This window comes from Molossus molossus, unplaced genomic scaffold (assembly GCF_014108415.1).
Source record: "Molossus molossus isolate mMolMol1 unplaced genomic scaffold, mMolMol1.p scaffold_m16_p_18, whole genome shotgun sequence".
Taxonomy (NCBI): domain Eukaryota; kingdom Metazoa; phylum Chordata; class Mammalia; order Chiroptera; family Molossidae; genus Molossus; species Molossus molossus.
The window spans coordinates 20884847-20908977 of record NW_023425353.1 but is presented as its reverse complement, the minus strand read 5'-3'; the positions used below and the strand labels follow the sequence as shown (position 1 = coordinate 20908977).

General features: G+C 49.9%; 2 protein-coding genes across 4 annotated transcripts in view; one reads left to right on the top strand and one right to left on the bottom strand.

Moving 5' to 3' along the window:
* Window positions 1-1349: 1349 nt before the first annotated feature.
* TNNC1 (troponin C1, slow skeletal and cardiac type) lies at window positions 1350-4273 on the bottom strand. Its single transcript, XM_036267043.1, has 6 exons — window positions 4230-4273; window positions 2710-2740; window positions 2357-2503; window positions 1974-2088; window positions 1629-1765; window positions 1350-1547 (listed from the first exon to the last, which is right to left on the bottom strand). The coding sequence occupies exons 1-6, from the start codon at window positions 4251-4253 to the stop codon at window positions 1516-1518; spliced, it is 486 nt and encodes a 161-aa protein (XP_036122936.1). The 5' UTR covers window positions 4254-4273; the 3' UTR covers window positions 1350-1515.
* A 1533-nt stretch (window positions 4274-5806) lies between these two features.
* Window positions 5807-24131, top strand: part of NISCH (nischarin) — a 33848-nt gene continuing 15523 nt past the window's right edge. For all 3 annotated transcript variants that reach the window (XM_036266292.1, XM_036266291.1, XM_036266293.1), the window contains exons 1-11: window positions 5807-5960; window positions 8364-8447; window positions 9624-9806; window positions 16267-16315; window positions 17333-17496; window positions 17860-17955; window positions 19291-19386; window positions 21911-22063; window positions 22967-23035; window positions 23564-23749; window positions 23921-24049. In XM_036266292.1, the coding sequence (XP_036122185.1) occupies window positions 5865-5960; window positions 8364-8447; window positions 9624-9806; window positions 16267-16315; window positions 17333-17496; window positions 17860-17955; window positions 19291-19386; window positions 21911-22063; window positions 22967-23035; window positions 23564-23749; window positions 23921-24049 (1305 nt within the window). In that variant the 5' untranslated portion in view covers window positions 5807-5864. The remainder of the gene's footprint in view (window positions 5961-8363; window positions 8448-9623; window positions 9807-16266; window positions 16316-17332; window positions 17497-17859; window positions 17956-19290; window positions 19387-21910; window positions 22064-22966; window positions 23036-23563; window positions 23750-23920; window positions 24050-24131) is intronic.

Below are 24131 nucleotides of genomic sequence, written 5' to 3'. Positions count from 1 at the left end.
CAATCTTCTAGCACTGTGCTGTTCTTCTTACTGAACTCATCTCCCTTTGTCTTCCTGGGGTGACTATAATTCCACAAAATTAGGGACTGGGTCTCTCTCTGAAGGGCCCCAGCATCCCAGGCACATGGTAGGGGTGACTAAACCATGGAATAGTGGTGCTGCCCTCTGTAGCCCTGCCTCCTCTCCTGAGATGTCATTCCTGGATGCATGTGTGTAGGTCCTTCAGTTCTCCAGCTCCTAAGGGCAGGCCTGAGGGGACCCCTTTTCCCTCCTCCCAGGTCTCTGTAGGGTCTCCCGCTAGCTCTGGCCTCCACTGGAGGCATCTCCAGAATGCCAAGACCATCTCTGGAATGCTGCGCCTGTCTGGAGAATGCCAAGGCTGGGGCACAGGTGGGAGGCTGTGGAGTGGCTGGGTGGAGCAAGGACAGCTGCTGACATTCTGGCTGGAGCCTGGACACCATGGCAGCTGTCCCTACTGCAAGCATGACAGCTCACACCTCCGCTTCCTTGTAGCACCCTCTCCCCCGAAGACCAGTGTCACTCTCCTGGCTGCAGCTCTGGCCTGGACACCCCCACTAAGTTGAGAGCCTCCATTCCCTGTCAGGGAGGGAAGTGGGTTATTGGAGCCTCTGAGGTTCGCGAGAACTAGAAATTATTCCCACATGGACCTGGTCCATCAAACAGAGCCCTCACGGGAAACCACGTGGCTCTGTTCTCCCTCAGACTCACCGGATGACCTTTACAGGTCCCTGGGCCGCTCTGGGCCCCAGGGTCCTTACCTGTCACATGGGTGAGGGCAGGTAGATTAGGCGATATACTCCTGGTCTCTAGGAGTCAGTGTTGCCAGAGGGAAATCCAAGTGAGTGGCAGGTGGACTTGAGCTGCAGGCCGGCTGGGCCTCACAGTGCCCTACTTCTCCCCAACCAGAGCCAAGATGGAGCTTGGGCTGCTGTGCCAAGGGGCATCCAGGGCTTAGCTGGATGCTACAGTTAGTTATTCCTCTCTCCAGGTACAGAACCTTTACAGGTACAGGACCCCCAGGCTGCCAACCGGCTGACCAAAGTCATGTGAAATGCAGATTCCTGGGCCACCACAAACTCCAGATGCTGAATCACTGGAAGTGGGGCCTGGGCATCAGAGTTATAGAAAGGAGGCAGTGGGGTATGGAGCATGGTAGTCTCTGACCTAACCTAGCCCCTCCTATAGAAGGCAGTGTGCATAGAAGGTAGTTAGAACATGGGCTTTGAGATAGGGAAGGAAGTGGTCCTCAGCGCAGGAGTAAACACTGGCTGGCAAAATGTCCACAACCCCTGGGAAGAAAAACCAGACACCAGGCCTCCAGGGAACAGGGTTTTATTTGCATTCCCTAGGACAGGGCTGGGAAGGGAGTCAGGTAGAGCTCTCGGTCAAGAACATGCCCAGAATCACATCCTGGGGACCCTGGCCCCCTGCTCCACCCCAGGGCCCAGCTGGAGTTGGAAGGTGGCACAGGCAGCTGTGGGCAAAGGTCAGCATCTACTCCACCCCCTTCATGAACTCCAGGAATTCTGTGGAGAGAAGGGCAGGCATGGGTCAGAGGTGGCGGCCAGCAGGCATGGGCAGTGGGAGATCCCGTACACCATCCTCACCGTCATAGTCAATGCGACCATCGTTGTTCTTGTCGCCATCCTTCATGAGCTCCTCGATGTCATCCTCTGTGATGGTCTCACCTGTAGCCTGAAGCATCACCTTTAGCTCCTCCAGATCGATGTAGCCATCAGCATTTCTGGAGGGAGGAGGGGCAAGGGAGGTCTCAGAGCCTATGGTGGGGCTCCACTCATGACCCAGGGAGGCAGGCAGGCAGAGTTGCTGGGAGATGAGGCATCCCACTCCCTCACTGCACAAATGGGAGACTGAGGCCTGGAGGTCATAAGACTGTCCCTTTCCCCAGCTCTACTAGAATTGGGGTCAGAAATCAAGGGCTACACACTCACCTGTCAAACATTCGAAAGAGGTCAGACAGCTCTTCTTCAGACTTCCCTTTACTGTCATCCTTCATGCACCGAACCATCATGACCAGGAACTCCTCGAAGTCCACTGTGCCACTTCCTGGGGGGGGGAAGGCAGGGCTGTTAGGGAGGGATGGTCAGAACGGCTGGTACCACCTTGACCCTAGACCCCGGTATTCTCACTGCATCCAACTCCACGGGGCAAGGGGGTCACTATACCCATTTATATATAAGATGACCGAGGCTCAGAGAGACTAAACAGCTCCTTCAAGAGCACAGAGTAATGAGAGACAGAGCCAGAATTCGGATCTCCAGTGATCTGGAGGTGGTGCTATGGGACTGGGGTCTGGCAGGGCAGAGGGGCTTACCATCCTCGTCCACCTCATCAATCATCTCTTGCAGCTCCTCAGGTGTGGGGTTCTGGCCCAGCATCCTCATCACCTTGCCCAATTCTTTGGTGCTGATGCAGCCGTCCTCAGCGCCCAGCACAAAGATGTCAAAGGCTGCTTTGAACTCTGTGTCCAATGGGAGAGGGGGAGCAGAGTAGCCAGGGCTCAGCAGAAGGCCAGATCCCTGGAGCTACCTGCCAACCTGCCCACTTCCTTCGGAGACCTCTAAGATCACAGCAAGAGAGACCCCAGCCTCTGGTCTCCAGCCTGGGGTCCTCGTGCTCTCCAAGCCCAGCTCTGTTGTCCCCCTATATATGTGTTGGAGAACTCACCATTTTTCTGCTCTTCTGTCAGCTGCTCTACCTAGAGAGGAAAAGAGGTCTCAGGACTCAGGCTCAGACTCTAGCTGCTGTTGAGGAAACCAACCCATTCCACAGGTGGGATGACTGAAGCCAGGAAAAGGCAGGCCATTTCCCAGTCACAGAGCAGAGGCCTGCGTCCTCCTCCCCTGCCCCCAAAGCCCTTCGGTGACCCGGGTAGCTGGCCTCACAGAGACTGGGCTCAGGGCCAGGATGACAGGTGGGCACCCCCTCCAGGACCAAGGTGACCCTGAGTAACAATAGTCAGTGACCACTCAATGCCCTATCGGCCTCACTGCTGAAACCCAAGCTGGGTGGCCTGAGGGACAGCTGTCCCTCAGGTTGGGACAATAAAACCAGTGTGGGGGTAGGTAAAGCCACTCACTGTAACCTGACCAGGGTGGCCACTGGGCTATTTTTAAAGGGGGACAAAGTTAAACCTGGTGATTGTTCTGGGGATTCTGGCATGCAGGGGGTGGGGCAGCGTTATCTGGCCCCCTGGCCTGCTGGTGCCTCAGGAGCCAAAATTAGTCCCCAGCCCCGACAGACCTTGTATGGGCACGGGCAGAGGGCTGCTCCCCCCAGCTCCATGCACTCCTGCAGGATAGGCAGGGGCACCCCCAGAACTAGCTGTAGCCCTTCTCTGCTCAGCAGTAGGGCCACAATCTCGGGGCTGAGAGAGGGGTTCCTCTGGAGACAGCTCTCTGTGCCAGATGTCCTGGTTTCTAGGGCATGGGGAGGTTAGCACACTACCCACCCCCCCCACCGAGATGGAATAGCATCTGAAGTTCCTAAGTGACCCCAGAAGGTTTTAGGGACTTGGGGTGACCATTCTCCAACTCTAACCCCCAGGTAAGCCACTTGGCCCTAAGCCTGCCAGGCCAAACAGGGGCTTTGTCCTCTGTTCCTGCTTCCTGGCTCTCCCCCATGCCCAGTCCTTCCCTGCAGTCTCAAGCTTCAGAGCCCCTTCCCCAGCTCAGGATTTGACTCTGCAGCCCCCTCCTCACAACCCCTATTACCCCTTCCACAGTAGCTTCCGCAGGCCAGGGGCTGGAGAGGGCTAGGGGGTTGTGAGAATGTGAGAAGCAGAATTTGAGGGGCAGAAATGGGTGTGGGGACAAGGAGACAGTGACACAGATCAGAGACAGCTCAGAACAAAAAGATGGAAAGACACCGAGACAGGCAAATATCCAGAACCAAAGGCACAAGTGCAAAGACATAAGGCCGAGAGACAGACTACAGACATGGAGACAGAGGCAGACATGATGCCGAAAGGTGCAACCTCCTCCTCCACCCACTCTGACAGCTCCTCTCCAATCCCTGAATCCCTCACCCCTTCCATACCCTAGAATGCCAGATCCACCATTCCCTTGAGGATCTGGGCTGAAAGTATGTAGGTATTCCCGGGTCCCTACCACTTCCCTGGAGTGACTTTGTCTCCCCATTCTGAGCTGAGTGACTCCCTAGTGGGCCCACCCATCCCAGTCCCTCACCGCAGCCTTGTAGATGTCATCCATGCTGTCGGCTGAGAGGGCAGGCTGCTGGGGTTGCCAGGAGGCCCTGGGCTTAAATAGCCCTGCTGGGCTGCATTCCTGGCCCAGCCCACCCCTTGTGTAGCATCCTTCACCCCCTCCCCCAGCCCTGGTGATCTCAGGCTGGCCTGAGTCCCTGTGTCCTCTGTCCAGGGCAGGAAGAAGAAAGGCTGTAAGGACCAGGTCTCTTCCCCTTTGTTCCCCAGGGTACTCTCTGGAAAGTGTTCTTGAGTGAATGAAAACATGAGCCTAGGACAGGACAGGAATTATAAAGCAGTGGGACACAGGCCAAGCTCCTACACACAGCAGCTCAACCTCCCATCCAATCAGGAAGGTGGATATTACTTCCGCTTTTCAGATAAGAAAACTAATGCTCCTGGGGAGGTGGTGACTTGCCCAAAGTCTGGCTGACTTGGCAGCCCCTGCCTCAACTTAATTTCTCTGCAGTAGGGGTCAGGGGTATGCAAGGAGAGGCTTGGGAGTATAGGGTCCTGCTAAAAGAATCCTCTAATGCTAAGCTCAGAGTACAGTGCTGTGGAAGCGGTGGAGAAACACTGACCCACCTTAGGGCAGAGTAGTCTGGAGCCCTTCAGCCAGGGGTGCCAAAGAAACCACCCCCCAGATCTCTCATTTCATCCAAGCAGTACTAGCTCTGGGCTTGGGTCAGCTGCATTCAGACATCCAACAAACACATCTACAGATGCCTCATCTGTGCCAGACTCTCCCCTTCTTTCTCCTCCAGCTGGGTTATCACCTCCTTCTTCTAGGTCTAGGTGCTCCCCTGTTAGACATCCTCTGGGTGTCTCTGTACCTGTGCTTCCCATTCCAGCTCTGTAGTTCCTGGGTCCAGGGTCATCTCAAGCTCCCGTAGGACACCATCTGGGAGTCTTGTGCCCAATGGCCAGCATATATGCCTTCCTTCCATCTTAACACCCCCTCCCCCAAACTAAGTTCCCTCTAGACAACAACACTAGCTTCCTGCCTGGCAAGCCCGGGCACTGCTTGAATTAACCCACTCTATTTTCCAGCAGCCGGTGTGACAGAGGATAGCGAGGCTTGAAGAGGTTAACAACTGGTCCACAGTTATTCTATTTGGGCTCTAATCATGGCTCCTATCTTCAACTCCCTGCTGCCCTACAGAGAATGAGGCCAAGAGCCAGGTGAGGGGCGATTACTTCCTCCCTTTTCCGGAGGGAGAAACTGAGGCCAGGAGGAGAAGTGACTTGCTTCGGGTAGCCAGGGAGGTGCCAGGCCTTCTGTCCTTTCGGGCACCGAAGGTACTGCCCAAAGCTACCCGCCACGGGCCTCAGGTTCTCCCTGGTTGCCAGGAGCTCCGCGGTCCGCGCAAAGCAGGTACAGATTATGCAAGCGGAACGGCCCGCCCGGCCTGCGCACGCGCGCCAGGAGCGGTGCTGTCACTGGCACCAGAGGGGCGGGGCGAAGGCGCGAGGAGGCGGTGGGACAAGATGGCGGCGCGGCGCAGCGCGCGGCGGGGGCGGGGGCGGGGGCTGGGGCCCTTGGGGTCCCGGGGGCGGTGAGACGCTGGCCCGCCCCCTGTGCTGCTAGTCTGCGCCGGGCGGCCGCGGAGCCCGGAACATGGCGACTGCGACGCGCAGCTTCGGGCCCGAACGGGAGGTCGAGCCGGCCAAGGAGGCGCGCGTCGTGGGCTCTGAGCTCGTGGACACGTATACGGTGTGCTGGGGGCGCGGGCGCCCGAACCGGGAGTGGCGACTGGAACCCGGAGCCCGAGTCCTGGGGTTGGGGAGGAGCTCTGGGGCCCGCGACCAGGGAGGAATGGGTAGGGGCCAGCGGTTTCGAGGAGGGGCCTGGGATAGGAGTATCTGGGGAAGGGAGCTGGGCCCCGTAGGTCCGGGAGGAGCTCCAAGGAGGGGTTTGAGGAGGTACGCGTTCAGGAGAGGAGGCTAGGTTGGGGAGGGTCTAGGGATAAAGGGAGTCTGGGGAGGAGGGGGGTCTAGATGAGGCGGAGGTGCCTCTAGATCCTTTAGGCCTGAGGGGGCGCCAGCCTAGGAGGATCAGACGAGGGGTCTGGGAGTAAGAGGGTTAGGGAGGGGGTGTCAGATGGGTGGAACTAGGGTAACCCTGCAGGTCGTGAAGGAGAGGGGGCGGGGCCTTGATTTGGGGAGACTGGGGTCATAGTTGAGATTTGCTGCAGAAGTGAGGACTGCTTTGGGTTCCCGAGGTCCTGGGGGTCAGGCAGGGACAAAAGGGGGGAGGGGTGGAGCCCAGACACGGGATTTGAGGGGGTCATTCAGGGCTGAAAACGCCAGATCCAGGAAACTTAGGAGTCTTCATGGCTTTAGTAGCAAATTAGGGTAGCTAGTGCCCCCGCCCCCCCTCCCCACAGAAATGCACACTTCAAGGCTATAGGAGAGATGGAGGTTAGGATATGGGGGTAGTCCCCGACTGTGATGTAGTTGGTGGCTCTCCTGGGTCCGGATGGGGTTGGATGCCAGACCCATGGGCCTGATAGGCTGTCTTGGGTGGGGGCTTACTGAGTACCTCCCAGCCTCCAGTCCTTTGTTCCCAGAGGGTGGGGGGCTTTGGCCCTTCGTTTGCCCCACCCCCTTGGCCCTGCTCCTACCCTCCTCCTGAGGGTCATTCCTCTGACTTTCTCCTTTCTTGGACGGAAGGAGAGGGAGGGAAGCTACCAGCCTGGGAAGAGGGGCTGAGGGTGGATCCTGGAGCAACAGGCTGACCCTGGAGAAATGGCTGCTCCTCTATGGAGGCTTCAGCTGAGTTGATTATTTTCTCCTCCCCTTTCCCCGCTTGCTGCTGAGAGGGGCGGGACACTAGGACCAGGAGTCCTCCTCTAGGTGCGAGTTGAGGTCTCTAAGCCAATGGCTGGCTGGCCATCACCCATGGGCTGCATTCAGTTGGAGGTCAGCACAAAATGGCTTTCTCTATTTCACAGGGCTGAGTCCCTCTGAATGGGTGTGGGGAAGGCGGGTGATCCAGGCCTACCCTACCATTTTGTGTCCAGTGTGCTTAGTTGAATATTATTAATACACCAGCCTTTTCATTGAACACTTGCTGCATGTCAGGCCCTGTACAAAGTATTTTGCATACATTACCTTGATTTTTTTTTTTTATCCTCACCCGAGGACACTTTTTCCACTTTTTGTTCAGGTAGAGTGGGAAGGAGAGAGAGGAACAAAGAGAGAGAGAGAGAAACATCGACATGCAAGGGACACGTCGAATGGCTGCCACCCGCACAACCAACCAGGGCCGAGCTGCAACTGAGTCACGCACCCTTAGCGGGAACCGAACCCGGGTCTCTCTGGACCGCAGGCCGACGCTCTAACCGCTGAGCCAAACCGGCCAGGGCCCTTATTTGATTCTTAAACCTATTAGATTTTAAGATGGAGGAACTGAGACTCAGTGAAAACTTCAGCTCTCAGTCACTTACATAAGTGACTCATACATAAGCCACCGCCAGGAAATGGCAGAGCCAGATTTTGAACCCAGATCTTCCTTGAGTCCAAGCCCCAGTCTTCTAATCACTCAGCCATTTTTCCTTCTGTTAGGGCTTGATAGTCGATCACCACTCTCCCCCTCCCCCAATCACCTTCTTAGTGGCTTGACTTGGCTCAGCAGCAGCAATCACAGCTATTAACCAGCTGAAAGCATTCAAAAAAGACTTGCTTCCAGGATATAGGCAGGGCACCTGGGAAAAAGTACAGTGGAAAAGTTGACCCTGTCAGACCTGGCCCTGTTCTGCCTCCCTTGGAAGGGGTGGCCTTACCTGAAGCTCTGGTTGGGTTGGACTTTGAATATATGGAGAATGGAGGCAAAAAACTAGAGATGGCTTGATATGATCACCTTTTCCATTCTTCACTGTTGGATAGAGCCACAGACTTACCCTTTTGCCTGGCAGATCCAGTGCTTAGGCCATGGAGGAAGCTGAGAGGGGGCCCTACTGCGCAGCAAGAGTCAGGTGTAGGGGCTGGTGGGCAGGAGCAGTCTAACTTTGGCCTGGAGGTTGAGAGGGTCTGGGTGTCCTGCAGTTATTGCTGGGGGTGTGGCAGGGCTATAATTGTTACTGATTAGGCAAGGGCTGCCTGTTTTCCCTTTTAGGTTTACATTATTCAGGTCACTGATGGCAACCATGAATGGACAGTCAAGCACCGCTACAGCGACTTCCATGACCTGCATGAAAAGGTAACGAGAGCTGAGGGACCTGTATCTCAGAGCTTGGGGGCTTCTAGGCCAAGTTCTCATTGTGCCACATATTAGTTTTAGGACAAAACAGACTCCATGCCTATACTGTTCTTTAATAAACCAGTTTATTGCCCCAGCTGGTATAGCCCAGTGGTTGAGCAGCAACCCATGCACCAAGAGGTTGCAGGTTCGATTCCTGGTCAGGGCACATGCCCCGTTTGTGGGCCAAATGCCCAGTGTGGGGCATGCAGGAGGCAGCCAGTCAATGTTCACTCTCATCAATGTTTTATCTCATTCTTCCTGTCTTGCTAAATATCAATAAAGAAAAAAAATTTTTTTAATCATTTTATTAATTTAACTGGTGAAGAAAACTGGTGGCTCCTGGGAGATTAACCCTAGCATAAGATAGTGTGGGAGGAGTATATTTAAACTTCAGTTTTAAGATAGCCAGCCCCAGCTTGGATGTGAGATGCTGGTACAGTTTCCTGGCGCAGGAACAGGTTTTAACTTGTTTCACCTGACTGTAGCTATTCCATAGCCTGTACTTTAACACTGGCTGTGGTTCCATTTTTTTCTTTGCTTTTGGAAAGAGATGTCTTTCTCTGGGTTATTTGCAGTCTGAATGTTTTTTTGTTTTTGTTTTTGTTTTTAATGTTTTTATTGATTTTTTTAGAGGGAGGAAAAGGGAGAGAGAGATAGAAACATCGATGTGAGAAACATTGATTGGCTGCCTCCTGCACACCCCCTACTGGGGATTGAGCCCAGGCATGTGCCCTGACTGGAAATCAAACTCAGACCTCTCAGTCCATGGGACGATGCTCAATCCACTGAACAACACCAGCTGGGCTGCAACCTGAGAGTTTTAAAGACAGGCCACTGCCCTTATTGGTTACTGTTCTTGTTTGGAGAAAAGGGTGATTTTAAGGGCCTGGAGGTCTCCTTTTCTTAATGTCTCCAGATGAAACTCCCTGGCTAGAATTGTGTTGTTATTTCTAACACTAATTGAACTTGATGAGGCCAAGCTGAGATGCACTGGTTTGATCACGAATCCTGGTACAGCTGCCATGAGGGGCTGGGGAAGTCAAGACAAGCATCTTCCCTCAGGCTGCTTGCTTTGATCTTGCAAAGTCATAGAAACTCTTCGTTTGTGGTTGACATGCTTATGTTTCCTTACAGCTTGTTGCAGAGAGGAAGATTGATAAAAATCTGCTCCCACCCAAAAAGATAATTGGGAAAAACTCAAGAAGCTTGGTGGAAAAGAGGGAGAAGGATTTGGAGGTCTACCTCCAGACACTCCTGGCCACCTTTCCTGGCGTGGCCCCCAGAGTACTGGCCCACTTCTTGCATTTTCAGTTTTATGTAAGTTCCTCTTGTTTTTTTCTCTTTCACCTGCAAGCCCACAACTACCCAAGCTCAAGGCAGCAAACCAGTGTAGACCTCAGCTTTGAAGAAAGGTGGGCTGGAGTTTGATCCTGAGGTTAGAAGATAGAGGACCATCACCCTGGTGGGGATGGGTTGTAGGCAGAAGCATGTTCATTGGCAGATTTACCTTACATTAGATAGACTGTTACTACAGAGAGGCTTTCCTCCACCACAGGCATTTTGGTTAGCAAAAACAGCCTATGGGTGTTTAAACTAGGTTTTCATCCAGATGGATGGGGATAGATTAGAAACAGCTAACACCTGGCATTAGACTAGTGTTGAGTTGTTGGTTCACAGATCAAGAGTCACTAAGGGGATCAGTTTGTGTTGGCAGAGTTGCTGTCTTGGGGCATTGTCAGAGTGTGAGGTATGAGTGAGGGTAGGTGGCTTCCTCTGATGAGTGTATGTGTATGGAGCAGCTCTGCACTCCCTCGGGTGGGAACGCCCAGCCCTCAGGCCGTGTAAGGCCAGCAAAATCAATACCAGCTAATATCACACACCTCACCAAATTAGCCTGACCAAATATAGCAGGTTAATTTTTTTTTCCTTTTAAATGAGTGTTGTATTATTTTTTTATTTTTTTATCCTCACCCAAGGACATTTTTCCATTTTTTGTTCAGATAGATTGGGAGGGAGAGAGAGGGAAAAAACCCACAACCATCTGTTGTTTCACTTATTTATATATTACATTGGTTGATTCTTGCATGTGCCCTGACCTGGGATTGAACCTGAAACCTTGGTGCGTCAGAACTACACTCAAACCAACTGAGCTTCCCGGCCAGAGCATAATTCCACTTCTTAGAATTTATTCTAAAGAAAAAAAGTTAGGACACTTTGGAAAGGATTTAGGTACAAAGGTAGTCATTCCAGGGTTGTAGCAAGATACTGAAAACAAGCAAAAGTTCAGTAGGAGGTGATTTTTTAAAAAATTAAGAGTACCAGATAATTGGATATTTTGCTAGAAAAATGATGATATGGCTGTGAATTTGTTGACATAGGAAAATAAATATATTACTCTATGAAAAGGGCAGGCTATAAAACAGTATGTAGAGTATGGTCCCATTTTATTAAGAGTTTATATGAATATATTTAGGAAAATTCTAGGTTATACACCAAAATAGTAGTATAGTTATCTCTGGGTGATAGGTTTTTAAATAATTTTACATTTAATTGTTTTCCCTTTATGTGATAAAGAGAAAAGAATCCACTCCCTTTTCAGGCTTACCTTTTAGGAAGGGCCTGATGGGGTTGTGGTCTTAAAGGCCCAAACATGTTTAAAACACATCTTTTTTTCTTGAAGTATTTTTGGAGTACGACAGCTGAACCTTTGTTGGAGTGCTAGATGGAGCCTGGACGTTTGGTAATAGCACTAGTGTTAGGCTACTGAGCTTGGAGGGGCCATATGGGAAAAAGGATGGCAGTTACAGATGGGATATGTATGTATGTTTTGGATTCTATTTAGCATATACCAGCAATGTATGTGGTTAGCAGCAGTTTTCTGGGGTAGATTTTTCTTTATATATATATTTTTCTTTATGTGAGAAAAATTCGTAAGTCTTTTAGACAGACTTCACTGGTTAGTATTTTGAGAAATAACTGCACTTTGAGAAAGCTTTGATTAGCAACTTAAAGTATGATTCATCGCTTAAGACTTGGGTCTTTGAGGAGGTAGTCCCTTTGGCTGCCTCAGGTTTTCTCACCTGTGAACACAGAAAGGCCTGCACTACTCTTTGGAGATACGATTGCCTGAGATGGGCCTGGGTCGGCCCACATGTGTGGTTCTCATGCTCTGTTGCTTGGAGCAGTATGGGCACATTTGAAACTAATGTTATCAAACAGGCCCCTGTGTTATATAATTCCAAGGAGTTGGAAAAAACAGTTGACCTGCGTTCAATTAAATCAGGGTTTCTCAACCTTGGTACTAGTGACATTTAGGGCTGGATAATTGTTGTGTGGGCTATTCTGTGCAGTTTAGCAGCATCTCTGGCCTCTACCCACTAGGTGCCAGTAGCTCCTCCCCCACTCGATTAATTACAACCAAAAAATGTCTGCTGATTTTGCCACATATCCTCCTAAGGGGCAAAATTGCGCCTGGTCTGGAACCACTAGTTTAGATCTTCAGATGAGTTTGAACGAACAGAGCCTAAGATATGTCAGAGAATGTTCTATTAACCTCTGTTCCATCTGTGTCTTCCCTGAAATTGTTCCCAACATGCTCCACCTTGTGGGGCTGACATTGGACAGGGTGGACCCAGGGAGTCCTATTTGGTTGAGGTGTGGATTTTTTTTTTTTTAATCCTTACCCAAGGATATTTTTCCATTTATTTTTAGAGAGAGTGGAAAGGAAGGGGGAGGGAGGAAAGAAACATCAATGTGAGAGAGACATATTGATTGATTGCCTCCCGCACAACCCCAACTGGGGCTGGGGATCGAATCTGCAGCCCAGGTACATGCCCTTGACTGGAATCGGCTGACGCTCTAACCGCTGAGTCAAACCAGCCAGGACTGGATTTTTAAAAATTGAGATGTAATTCATGTACCAAAAAAATTCACTCTTAAAGTGTACAGTTCCCTGATTTTTAGTATATTCACAAAGTTGTGTATCTATCACCACTGTCTAATTCCAAAACATTCATCACCCCAAAAAGGAACCCTGTACCCATCAGCAAAATCATTTCCCATCCTGCCCTGCCCCTAGCAATCACTAATCTATAATCTGTCGCCATGGTTTCATATAAATGGAATCAGACAATATATGGCCTTTGTGACTGGCTTCTTTCACTTAGCATAATGTTTTCAAGGTCCTTTCATATTGTAGCATAAATCAGTGCTTTGGTCCTTTTATGAACTGAGTAGTCTGTTGTTTGGTTATATCACATTTTGTTTATCCATTTATTAGTTGATAAACATTTGGATTATTTTCACTTTGGGTCTATTATGAATAATGCTGCTATGAACATTTTTTGTGTGGATGTGTTTTCATTTCTGTTGAGTATATAATAAGAAAGGAATTACTGGGTCATATGGTAACTTTAACTTTTTGAGGAACTGCCCAATTTTTTCCCACAGCAGCTGCACCATTTTACATCCTCACCAGCAATGTATATGTTCTTATCTCCCCGCGCCTTTGCCAACACTTTATGTGATATGCAGATATTTTCTCCCATTGTGTGGATTGTTTTCATTTTCTTGATAGTGTCCTTAGAAACAGAAAAGTTTTAGATTTTGGTGAAGTTTGTTTTATCTTTTTTTCTTTCATTGCTGTCATATCTTGCCCAATCCAAGGTTACAAAGATCTACAACTATGCTTTCTTCTACGAATTTTATAATTTTAGCTCTTATGTTTAGGTCTTTGATCCATTTTGAGTTGTATATGGTGTGAGGTAGGGGGTCCAACTGCATTCTTTTGCAGTATGGATTTTAATGGCAAGGAAGAAAGCACTGCTTCTTTCCCAACCAACTCTGAGATGGAGAATCTAGGGGCTGGTGCAGCCCTGAGTTGCAGTGAGAGGACACTGGGCCTGTTGCTGTGCTGTCTCTCTTCAGATAGCCATGCCCTCGTATACCTGAACCCTCAGTGACAGACTTCACCCCAGAATCCTAGGGTAGAGGTTTCCAAATTCAATGAAGTAGAATCCCTAGGGAGAATTCCAGCACCCCATTTTGGGGTAGGATGTTTAACTGTGGATTTGGAAGGCAGGCAGAGTCAAGTTTATCTCAGCCTAGCTGCTTCCAAGTTAGGCAACTAACCTCTCTGTGTCCCAATTCCTCTTTTGTGAGCTGGAGAGTGATGACCATGGCTCTTGAGTATTGTAGGAGATGGTGCAGTGAAGGTAGAGGGCCCGAAAGAGTGATGGCCCCTGGTGGGGCACACCCGGTGCCAGCCAGTACCGGCTGTCCTGGTAAGGAAAGGCCCTTAGTTCTCTTCAGTGGAGGCATGTAAATCTTTTTTTTATTTTAAAGCCAGTTGGCTAGAACAAAAACCCTCTTTGTAATTTGAAATCAAGAGCTATGATGGAACTATTATCTTCACGTCAGCCTTTGTTCCCATCCATCATGTTTTTAGTTGCAAAGTACTGAGGCTGTAAATGCTAACCGGTTTTTTTGTAACCTGCAGTTTTGGAGCTCTGTTCAGTTAAAGTTTAGGCTTGAATCCCTCAATGGGGAATTTTACTTAAAGTTGAATGGCACATAATATAGCTGATCCTGCTAGAATAACTCATCACAGACATGAAAGTTAGACATGGACACACACACTAGCAAGTGTGTGTGAATCACATAGTGATGTGTGACTGAGTCCCTCGTTAATGCCCCACTGAGCACTCTGCTCAAGCATGTGCCAAGTAGAGGCATCAGGCTGGCCAGGGGTTATGCATTGAGTGTAGGCATGTGTGTTGTGGGGTACCGTTGATCATGGGGCTCCACGTATGCAGACAATGCTCAGTCAGAATGGTAGTTGCAGAGCCATGGCCCAACTAGTTTATGGTGTGTGTGTGTGTGTGCATTTCACACTGCTGCCCAAGATAGCACACCAACACACGATCCTGGTAGGAACTAGATCAATTGGTCTATAATACATTTGGATGGGGTGGGGGGGGGTTACAGTTTTTAAGCATAGCTAATAATATTTTAATTAACATTTTTATTGAGGTAGAAAGTATGTCTTTTTTAAAAAATTACATTTCAGCCCTGGCCAGTTTGGTTCAGTGGTTAGAGTGTCGGCCTATGGACCAAAGAGTCGCAAGTTCGACTCTGGTCAAGGGCACGTACCTTGGTTGTGGTTCATCCCCGGCCCTGGTCAGGGTCATGTGGAAGGCAACCAGTTGATGTGTCCCTCTCATGCAGATGTTTTTCTCTCTCTCCCTACCTTCCACTCTATCTGAAGATAAATGGAAAAAAATATCCTTGGGTGAGGATTAAAAAAAAACAAAACACTACATTTCAGCCCTGGCTGGTTTGGTTCCCCACTTAGAGCATTGGCCCATGGACAAAAGAGTCATGGGTTTGATTCCCAGTCAAGGGCATGAACCTGGGTTGCAGGTTTGATTCCTGACCCTGGGTTGCAGGGATCATGTCGTGTCTCTCTCACATCGATATTTCTCTCTCTCTACCTCTCCCCCTTCTCTTTCCCCCTCCCTCCCTTCTATTCTAAGAAGCAATGGAAAAATATCCTTGGGTGAGGAAAAATAAAACAAAAAAAAAGACTATGCCTTTATTTATTTTTCTTTTTTCATCCTTACCCAAGGACGTTTTTCTTGCATTTATCTCAGATAGCACGGGAGGGGGAGAGAGAGGAAGAGAGGCAGAGAAACATTGATGTGAGAGAGAAACATCGACTGGCTGCTACCCACACGACCCCAACCGGGGCCGGGAACAAACTGCAACCGAGGTATGTGCCATTAGCGGGAACTGAACCCCGGTCTCTCTGTACCGCAGGCCGACGCTCCAACCGCTGAGCCAAACCAGCCAGGGCATTGGTAAAAATTCTTACCTGCACGATGTGGGACTGAGGGTCTGGGGGCCCTGCCAACCCCACAATTATGCCACTAAAGTACTGAAATAATTGGTAGTGTACAGAGAGGCTTCAAGGCCAAGTGCTTGGGCATGTGGTTTTGCTAGTTTTTAGCTACGTAGAATTAGAGAGTTATAGCACCTCTCACCTCAGTTTGCTCATTTGAGAAACAGGTTCCAAAATAGTGTATTCCTCGTATAGGGAATTGAGAGGATTGAGTGAGCCACCACATAAGTACTCAGGCCATTGCCCAGCGTGAGTTAGGACCTCAGAACATGACTGAAAACTTGTCCTTGTCATGCCTCCTCCATCACATCATTCTGCAAGGAAGTGCTTTCCTGCCTCTTTCTCGTGACCCTGGAGCCAAATGGGACTGTTGCAAGGCTTGAAGGGATGAGCGCAGGAAGAGAATGAGTGCTCACTCTTTCTTAAGACACCTTTGGGACATGAAAGAAAGCAATGGTCACTGTCGGGGGGGGGGGGGGGTTGACTCTGGGAGGGTTATCCCACAAGGATCATGGGAGCCCCTTTTTGAGAAGAAACAGGACTTTATCTCTACCATGCCCTCTCCTAGGATCTCCGAGGGCCAGTGTTGGGACCTGCTGGCTTCCTGGCCAGCACTTGACATAGCCAAGCTTTGCCAGCCTCCTGGGCAGCATTAGTCTGGTTTCCATTCCGTTTTTGAGGAGGCATTTTAATTGTCCATATAACTGGAAATATTTAGTTTCCCTTTCTACGCACAGTGGTTCATTATAGGTGTACTCCTTTATTTTGCCTGACTTTCTGGAGAGCTGGCATTGCAACAGCACAGGCGGTAGACGGAGTGTGCAAGTGCCCATGACCAGGGGTAGGGGACTTCCTAACTGGGTTTTGTTTGCCCTGTAGGAGATAAATGGCATCACTGCTGCACTGGCTGAGGAGCTCTTTGAAAAAGGTATGTGACCAGGGGTTCCTGTAACACAGGTGCAACTTGCTCAGCACTATTAGGCAGCCAGGGGTGCAGGATGGCACAGAACTCCATTTGTTGTGCTATGCTAAGTGAGTCCTAGCCAAAGCTCATGTCCCTGGGGTTTCCTAAGTCCCTGGATCTGGTCCACAGCCCAAGCCTGCCCGTCCACCTGCCCTCAAGTCTGAGAAACTGTGGTCCTTTACCTTAGGGCTCTCAAGTTCTTGTCTCAGGGGGTAACCCCAAGCTCAGGATCTAGTTCAAAGCCCTGTGGTAGAGTTCTGGAAGGTGGGTGGCCTTGTGCTCTCTTGCATCTGGTTTATCCTTAGCTGAAAGTGTTCAGATGGCATATAGAAGCTGATCTTGGGTCATGGCCCTGCCTAGAGAGCATAGTTACAGTAGCTAACATGTAATGTGTGCTTCCTGTGGTCCAGCCTAGCATTCAGCATGTTACTGACTTGCCATCCCCATCCCTGGGGGTACAGATGAGGACACTGAAGATCAGAGGCTAGGTAGTCTGCTTGAGGGTACATGGCCAGAAGGAGACAGTGAGGACCAAATCCAGTCTGTCTGGTTCAGAACCCCCTCCTGCTCTCAGGCCCTGCATTTTAGGCCTCACCTAACTCAGGTCATCTGCATCTTGGAGGTTGCAGCATGGATCTATTGCCCACAGTGCTGCCTTGCATCAGCTTTATCCTGGCTTAATGCCTCAGATTTTAACTGAGCCTCACCTCAGGGAGGCTCCCCAGTCGCACTTTCTCATGGCCCTTCCCTCCTTTGTAATCACATGTTCTGGGTGTATGCCCTGTTCCCACCATGATGAGTTCAGGAGGCAGTGGCTCCTGTGTGCCCGGGACGGTGGCTTTGCCCTGATGTGGTGCAGCACACATAGCAGGTGTTTGCCAAATGCTTGTTAACTGTTAGTCAGGTGGGCAGACTCCCTGGCCACATGACTGGGACAGGGCTAGAGGTGGATGCTCACTCTGAGGGACATGGCTATTGCAGGAGAACAGCTCCTGGGGGCCGGTGAGGTCTTTGCCATCAGGCCCCTGCAGCTCTATGCGATCACCGAGCAGCTGCAGCAGGGAAAGCCCACGTGTGCCAGCGGGGATGCCAAGACTGACCTCGGGCACATCCTGGATTTCACCTGTCGCCTTAAGTACCTTAAGGTAAAGCTGCAGCAGCTCATTTGTGGGTGTGATGGGCGTACAGCCAGCATGAGGCCTAACAGCTCACTGGCTGGCAGTGTGTGAAGGAAGCTGGATGGGCTATCCCAGGAAGGAAGGCCACCTTTGGTCTTCTTGGCACTGAGTTTCTGGCTGTGGGCACCAGGGGGCAGTCGTGACCCAGTGTCCTTTGCTTTGAACCTCAGCTTTAGCCTGCTTTGTTGGCAGGGTGCATGCCCACCCTGCCTCATAGCCAGGCAGGGCTTCGAGTCAGGCAGGGTGGCAGCTGCTGCAGCACTGCCCCATGAACATGGATGGGGAGCCCTGTAGCAGCATCCCTGATTCAAGCTGTATCTGTGGCTGCAGGTTTCTGGCACAGAAGGACCTTTTGGAACCAGCAACATTCAAGAGCAGCTCCTGCCTTTTGATCTCTCAATATTCAAATCTCTACATCAGGTGGAGGTAAGGCCCAGGGCCCTGGAGTGCAGGCAAGGCTGAGCCCTGTACAGGGATCATCTTGCTTATTTTTGTGGCTAGAAGTGTTTTTGATGTTGGGTGCTTACTTAATTGTAAGGTACTGTTACTTTCATGTTTGTCAGTACGTGGCAGATTTCACTAGGTAAGTAAGGCCAACCTGAAGGCAGAGAAAGAGGGGCCTCTGCTGCTTTTGGCTGGTCTGCATATCTCTGCCTCTGGCGTGGGCAGCATTTGAACAGGATGGAGCACCAGGTCACTCCTCTGGGCCTCCTTGTTGTTCAAGTTGAAGTGCTACGAAGTCATCCTGAGGGTCAGGCAGAGCCTGTTCTAAGTCTTTCCCAAGGCAGGTCAGCAGAGAGCTTTGAGAGTTATCTGTCCTCTGGCATGCCCACATGTAACAGGAAATACTTTATATTACTCTATACTGAACTCTTGGGTTCACGATACCAATTTTGTTACTATTTTTAAAAAGAAAAGGGACTCCATAACAAATAATAAAAAATGAATTAAAGTATCTATTTCTCAAGTGTGGCCTTTGTGTTCAGCCCTGTGCCCCATGTCTGATATACACTCCTTGATGGATTCTTCCTCACAGCCTTGTGAAGTGGGCACTTTTATTCCCCCTTTTATAGCCAAGAAAACAGGCATAGGGAGGTAAGGAAATTTGTCCAGGGCTGCACAGTTAATGAGGGAAAAGCTGGAATCTGAATTCAGCTAAGCCTGACTCCAGAGCCTCTGCTACCCTTTGGACTATTCTGCCTGCAACATTCTGGGCTTGTCTCAGAGACCTGGAGGATCGCTTCCCTTGGTGGGAACTTGTGGGTGTGCCTCAACTAGTGCAGGCCAAGTGAGGACTGAGAAGTAGGAGTGGCTGACACTCCACTGCCAGGGTCTGTGGGTGTGTGTGTCACTCGAGCAGGTGGCTCAGGGGAGTGTGCTTTGGTTTTGGCTTGTGCACCCCCCTCCCCCCAACACACTTCAGGATAGCTGAGGCCAGGGAAGTGGGGCATGGTAAACAGGGGGGTCCACTGTGTTCACTGTGCTGCAAAGACCCCTTGCTTTCAGCTCTGGTCTCCACGGCCCACCCTTTCTGTCCACCTGCCAAGTCCCAAGCAGCCCCCACACAGAAAATGGAGTTCATGGTTCATTATGAGTCTTACCAGATTCTTCAGACACTGGGCTTGTCTCAGAGACCTGGAGGATCACTTCCCTTGGTGGGGAAAAGAGAAACTTAGGGTTTGAATCACCTCCTGCCACTAGAGCAAGGCTTCTGGTGGAACATTGATGCCGTTCCTGAGACATGGCTATTCCTTGTTCCAGATAAGCCACTGTGATGCCAAGCACATCCGGGGGTTGGTCGCGTCAAAGCTCACCTTAGCCACAATGAGTGTCCGCTTCTCAGCAACTTCAATGAAGGTAAGCACCCCCTGTTTCTTGCCTGGAAACTGCCTGTAGGGCAGGATCCTGCACTGTAGTCCCCCCACTGAGGGTGGGTATGTGCACTGTCACTGTCAGAAACCAGAAACTGGACCTTTCCTGGGCCTGAGTAGCCGCACACTCATGCGAGACTTCCCAGCACTTAGCAGTCCCTGGGACGCTTTATTTAGTCCACGTATTCATCAGAAATCACGCTGTTGCCCTGGCTGGGGTTTCTCAGTGGTTAGAGTGTTAGCCCATGCACAGAACAGTCGTGGGTTTGATTCCTGATCAGGGGCATGTACTTGAGTTGCAGGTTCAATCCCTGGCTCCTGTTGGTGCTTGTGCGGTGGGGAAGGGGTGCAACTAGTCAATATGTCTCTCTCACATCGATGTTTCTCTCTCTCTCTCTCTCTCTCTCTCTCTCTTCCTCCCTCCCTTCCCCTCCAAAAATCAATGGAAAAAATATCCTCGGGTGGGGATTAACAACAACAATAAAAATCACCCTGTTGCCCTGGCCGGTTTGGCTCAGCGGTTAGAGCGTTGGCCTGCGGTCCGGAGAGACCTGGGTTCGGTTCCCGCTAGGGGCACGTACTTCAGTTGCAGTTTGTCCCCGGCCTTGGTTGGTCGTGCGGGTGGCAGCCACTCAATGTGTCCCTTTCACGTCGATGTTTCTCTCTCTCTCTCTCTCCCTCTCTCTCCCTCCCACTCTATCTGTACAAAAATTGGAAAAATGTGCTCGGGTGAGGATAAAAAAAGAAAAAGAAAAAAAAATCACCCTGTTGCCCTGGCCGGTGTAGCTGGCCAGGTTGGTTGGGCATCTTCCCATGCACCCAGAAGTTACTGGTTCAATTCCTGGTCAGGGCACATGCCCAGGTTGTAAGCTCAATTTCTGGTAGGGGGAGTGCAGGAAGCAGCTGATCAATGCAAAAGGGATGCTTCCCTCTCTCATTGATATTTCTCTCTCTCTTCCTTCTTTTCTAAAAGTCAATTTTTTTAAATATTTTTTTTAAATCATATTGTTAAATAATATATTTTAAGAGACTGAGTCTCCCACACCCTGCCCTTGAAAAAAGTCACTAGTGTTTGGTGAACAAATTGCTAAACAGTGGCAACTGGCAGAATGTTTATTAGCTAGATTGGTGTAAATGTTTCTCTAAGCTTAAAAAGCCCTAACTTGCCCTGCCAGTGTAGCTCAGTGGATTGAGCGCCACCCCATGGCCTGAGCAGTCTGGTTCTATTCTGAGTCTGGGCACATGCCCACGTTGCCGGCTCGATCCCCAATAGGGGGCGTGCAGGAGGCAACTGATAGATGTTTCTCACGTCGATGTTTCTACCTCTTCCTAAAAAATCAATTTTTAAAAAAGCATTTAAAATACATGTTTTTTAAAAACCTTGACTTAGCACTCGTTTGTGTCTTGTCTTAGTGGACTTGAAGGAGCAGGTGAGGTTGTGGATATGTTAGGCCCTGCTGTTTATATATATGAGCAATAATAATACTCAAATTGAGAATGTAAGAGGTTTCTTTTCTATTTACCTTTTTATGGATTGCATCTTAGTAATGTTAAAATCCTTCTCCAGAAAAGCATAGTGACTACTTTTATGACTTAGATTGTCTGATCAAGATTTGGGTTTGGTCAAATTTGAGCCTTATTGGCTAGAAGAAGGAGACTTGTGTCCAGAACAAGGGTGTCAGCCAACCTTTCCCCACTTTTAAGCACTTCCTGCTTCCTGGCTCTTGGGGCCCAAGATGATCCATTGAGAGAGGAGACATCTGTGGGCATGAAATGTGAAAATATGAAGGCCTGCCTTCCTCCCCTTTGATGGTGCCCCTGTGCACTGTGCACCTTAGAATTGTTGGGTTTGAGCCCTGTGAAGTAATGGTTAAAAGGGCCTGCCTGCTATCCACAGTTGGGATCACAGTGCCAGCTTGCAAAGTACAGTTGCCTGAAAATATCATGAATTTTCTGACCTTTAGCCTCTGAGATTTAAGCCAGAAAAGGCATCACCATATAGATGGCAAAGGCCATTGTGAGCTTGAACAGCATTTGCTGGCCCTGGCTGGTATGGCTCAGTTGAGCATTGTCCCGTGCACCGAGAGGATGCCGGTTTGATTCCCGGTCAGGGCACATGCCTGGGTTGCAGGTTTGATCCCTAGTAGGGAGTGTGCAGGAGGGTGCAGAACTATGTTTCTTTCTCTCTGTGTCTCTATCTCCTTCTCCTTCCTTCTCTCCCTCCCTCTTTCCCCCTCTCCCTTTTTCTCAAAATCAATGAAAACTTTTTTTCTTAAAAAGCATTTGCTCCTGAAGCAGGACCAGAACATACTTCAAATAGCTGTTATGTTGCTAAGCTTTTCAGTTATTTCACAATCATTTAAAGACATATGAACCAAAGCCCAATTTTAATGCAAGTTCACTTCCACATGCTAAATATGCTCAAGCCCTTCCTGAAATTTTGCAGTGATTGCGTTCCCAGTGAGTGTTGCGTGAGGGCCCAAGTGTGCCCAACAGATGTTCTTACACAGGAAGTCCTCGTTCCTGAAGCCTCGGAATTTGATGAGTGGGAGCCAGAAGGCACAGCCCTGGAAGGCCCCGTGACTGCCATCATCCCCACATGGCAAGCACTGACCACTCTAGACCTGAGCCACAACAGCATCTCCACGATCGACGAGTCTGTGGTACGCTCTCAGCAGTGGGCTCTAGGGTTTTCTCTGACCTGACCAAACCTCGAAGTGGGTATTTAATGTGGCTTTTTCTGGAAAGCCAACTAGGGCTCTGTGCATTGCCTGCGATTTTTAAAATTTCAAAATGGAATTATCTAAAGTAAGTGAGATAGTACTTAGAACCAAATGAGGCATATCAATTGCATGTACATTTGATATAAAAACACAGTAAGTGATGAAATTTACTCCTAAGGAGTAGGGTAGAACAGTTACTCCACAGATTCCAGATGTGCTCCTCTGAAGAGTGACATCCAGGTGCCATTTGGGAAATAAGTGTGCGATCCCTGTATTTGTGCTTCTCAGTGGGTAGGGTTGGAGAAGGATGGACAGACTTCCTTCTCTGGGATCTTGCCATTTGTCATTTTCATAAGCCAAGTGCTCCATAAAAATGAGGATGTATGTTCATCACTGTGTGTTCCTGTGGACATGCTGCTGGTTAGGCACTGGGAGGTAATACATCAGAGGCCATGCACAGATGGCCAGTCCAGGGGTACAAGGTCAGAAGGAAGAATACCAGTGTGGCCCTGGCTGGTGAGGCTCAGTTGGTTGAGTATTGTTCCATGTACCAAAACTTGCCTGTTCGATTCTCAGTCAGGGCACATACCCAGGTTGCAGGTTCGGTCGCCAACTGGGGTGTGAATGGGAGGCAATTGATCGATGTTTCTCTCTCACATTGATGTGTTTCTCTCTCTCTCTCTTTCCCTCTCCCTTTGTCTTTCTCTTTTTAAAAAAAAAGTCAATAAAAACATGTTTTTTACAAAAAGAGTCCCAGGGTGTTTGTCCGCCATGTGCAGGGGTGACATCGGGTCCAGCTTCCTAAAGTAACATCGGGCATTGTCTTTTTTTTTTCCCCACCAGAAACTGATTCCAAAGCTTGAATTCCTGGACCTGAGTCACAATGGAGTGCTAGTTGTGGACAACCTGCAGGTAATCAATGTCTTTGGAGGCTGTCGCCACCTCTGGGCTTCCTACCAGTTCCCTGAGAGTTCAGAAGGTTGACTCAGCCTTGAGAGTTTGGCCCTATCCTGGGTTTTTCTCTCACAGGTACTTGAAAGGTGTCTGGGTGCCCGAGAGGTTTGTAGGAGCAGGGCTGCTGCTCTCCTCTTAGGGTCTCAGTGATGTCCTGAGTGATTGTTGCTCTAGTTCCCCAGAATTAGAAAAGATGCACAAATACAAATCAAGCGAGGTGAAGATGATGTACATCGTGACGACACAAGCCTCATTTTCAAAGCTCGCACCTTCCCTGTTGGCTGGGCTCCCTTTGCAGGCAGTGCCACTGGGCTGTAGCAACTGCAGGGGAAAAGAGGGAGTTCCCTTCCAAATAACGGCCAGAGGGAATGGAGCTGACCTGTAGAGTTGGTCGTTTTAGGTTGGAAGTCTCATCACACCGTGTCAGTCCCCTTTCTTTGGAGCCTTGACCTGAACCACTTGACCCTGTTCTCAATGCTTCCACAGCACCTGTACAACCTCGTGCACCTGGACCTGTCCTACAACAGGCTGTCCTCCTTGGAAGGGGTTCACACCAAACTGGGGAACATCAAGACTCTGAACCTGGCGGGCAACCTCCTGGAGAGTCTGAGTGGCCTGCACAAGCTATACTCCTTGGTCAACCTGGATCTCAGCAACAACAGAATCGAACAGGTGAGCCACGACCTAACAGGATTTCAGGGTTGTAGCATGGCTGTGCCTTAGTGTATAGCACTTTAAAGAAGAATGGCAAGCCTTTTTTCATCTAAAAGACTGTCAAACGTGTTGTCATATTGCCAAAGTGTTAAAAGAAGGGACGAGGGGAATGGAATTTGTGCCTTGCAGATGGAGGAGATCAGGAGCATAGGCAGCCTCCCATGTCTGGAGCACGTGGCCCTGCTGAACAACCCTCTGAGCATCATCCCTGACTATCGGACCAAAGTGCTGGCTCAGTTTGGAGAGAGAACCTCTGAGGTAGGCTGCCAGGGTTGGGGGTAGCTCAACCAAAGAGATAGTCTGGTTCTCCACAGACTTCTTTCTCATTGCTTCCATCAGA

Coding starts and splice junctions, on each gene's coding strand:
- TNNC1 (XM_036267043.1), bottom strand. CDS start 4,253: ATGGATGACATCTACAAGGCTGCG. Junction 2,504..2,709: donor GACAGAAGAGCAGAAAAATG/GTGAGTTCTCCA, acceptor CATTGGACACAG/AGTTCAAAGCAGCCTTTGAC. Junction 1,548..1,628: donor TGGTCGCATTGACTATGACG/GTGAGGATGGTG, acceptor TTCTCTCCACAG/AATTCCTGGAGTTCATGAAG.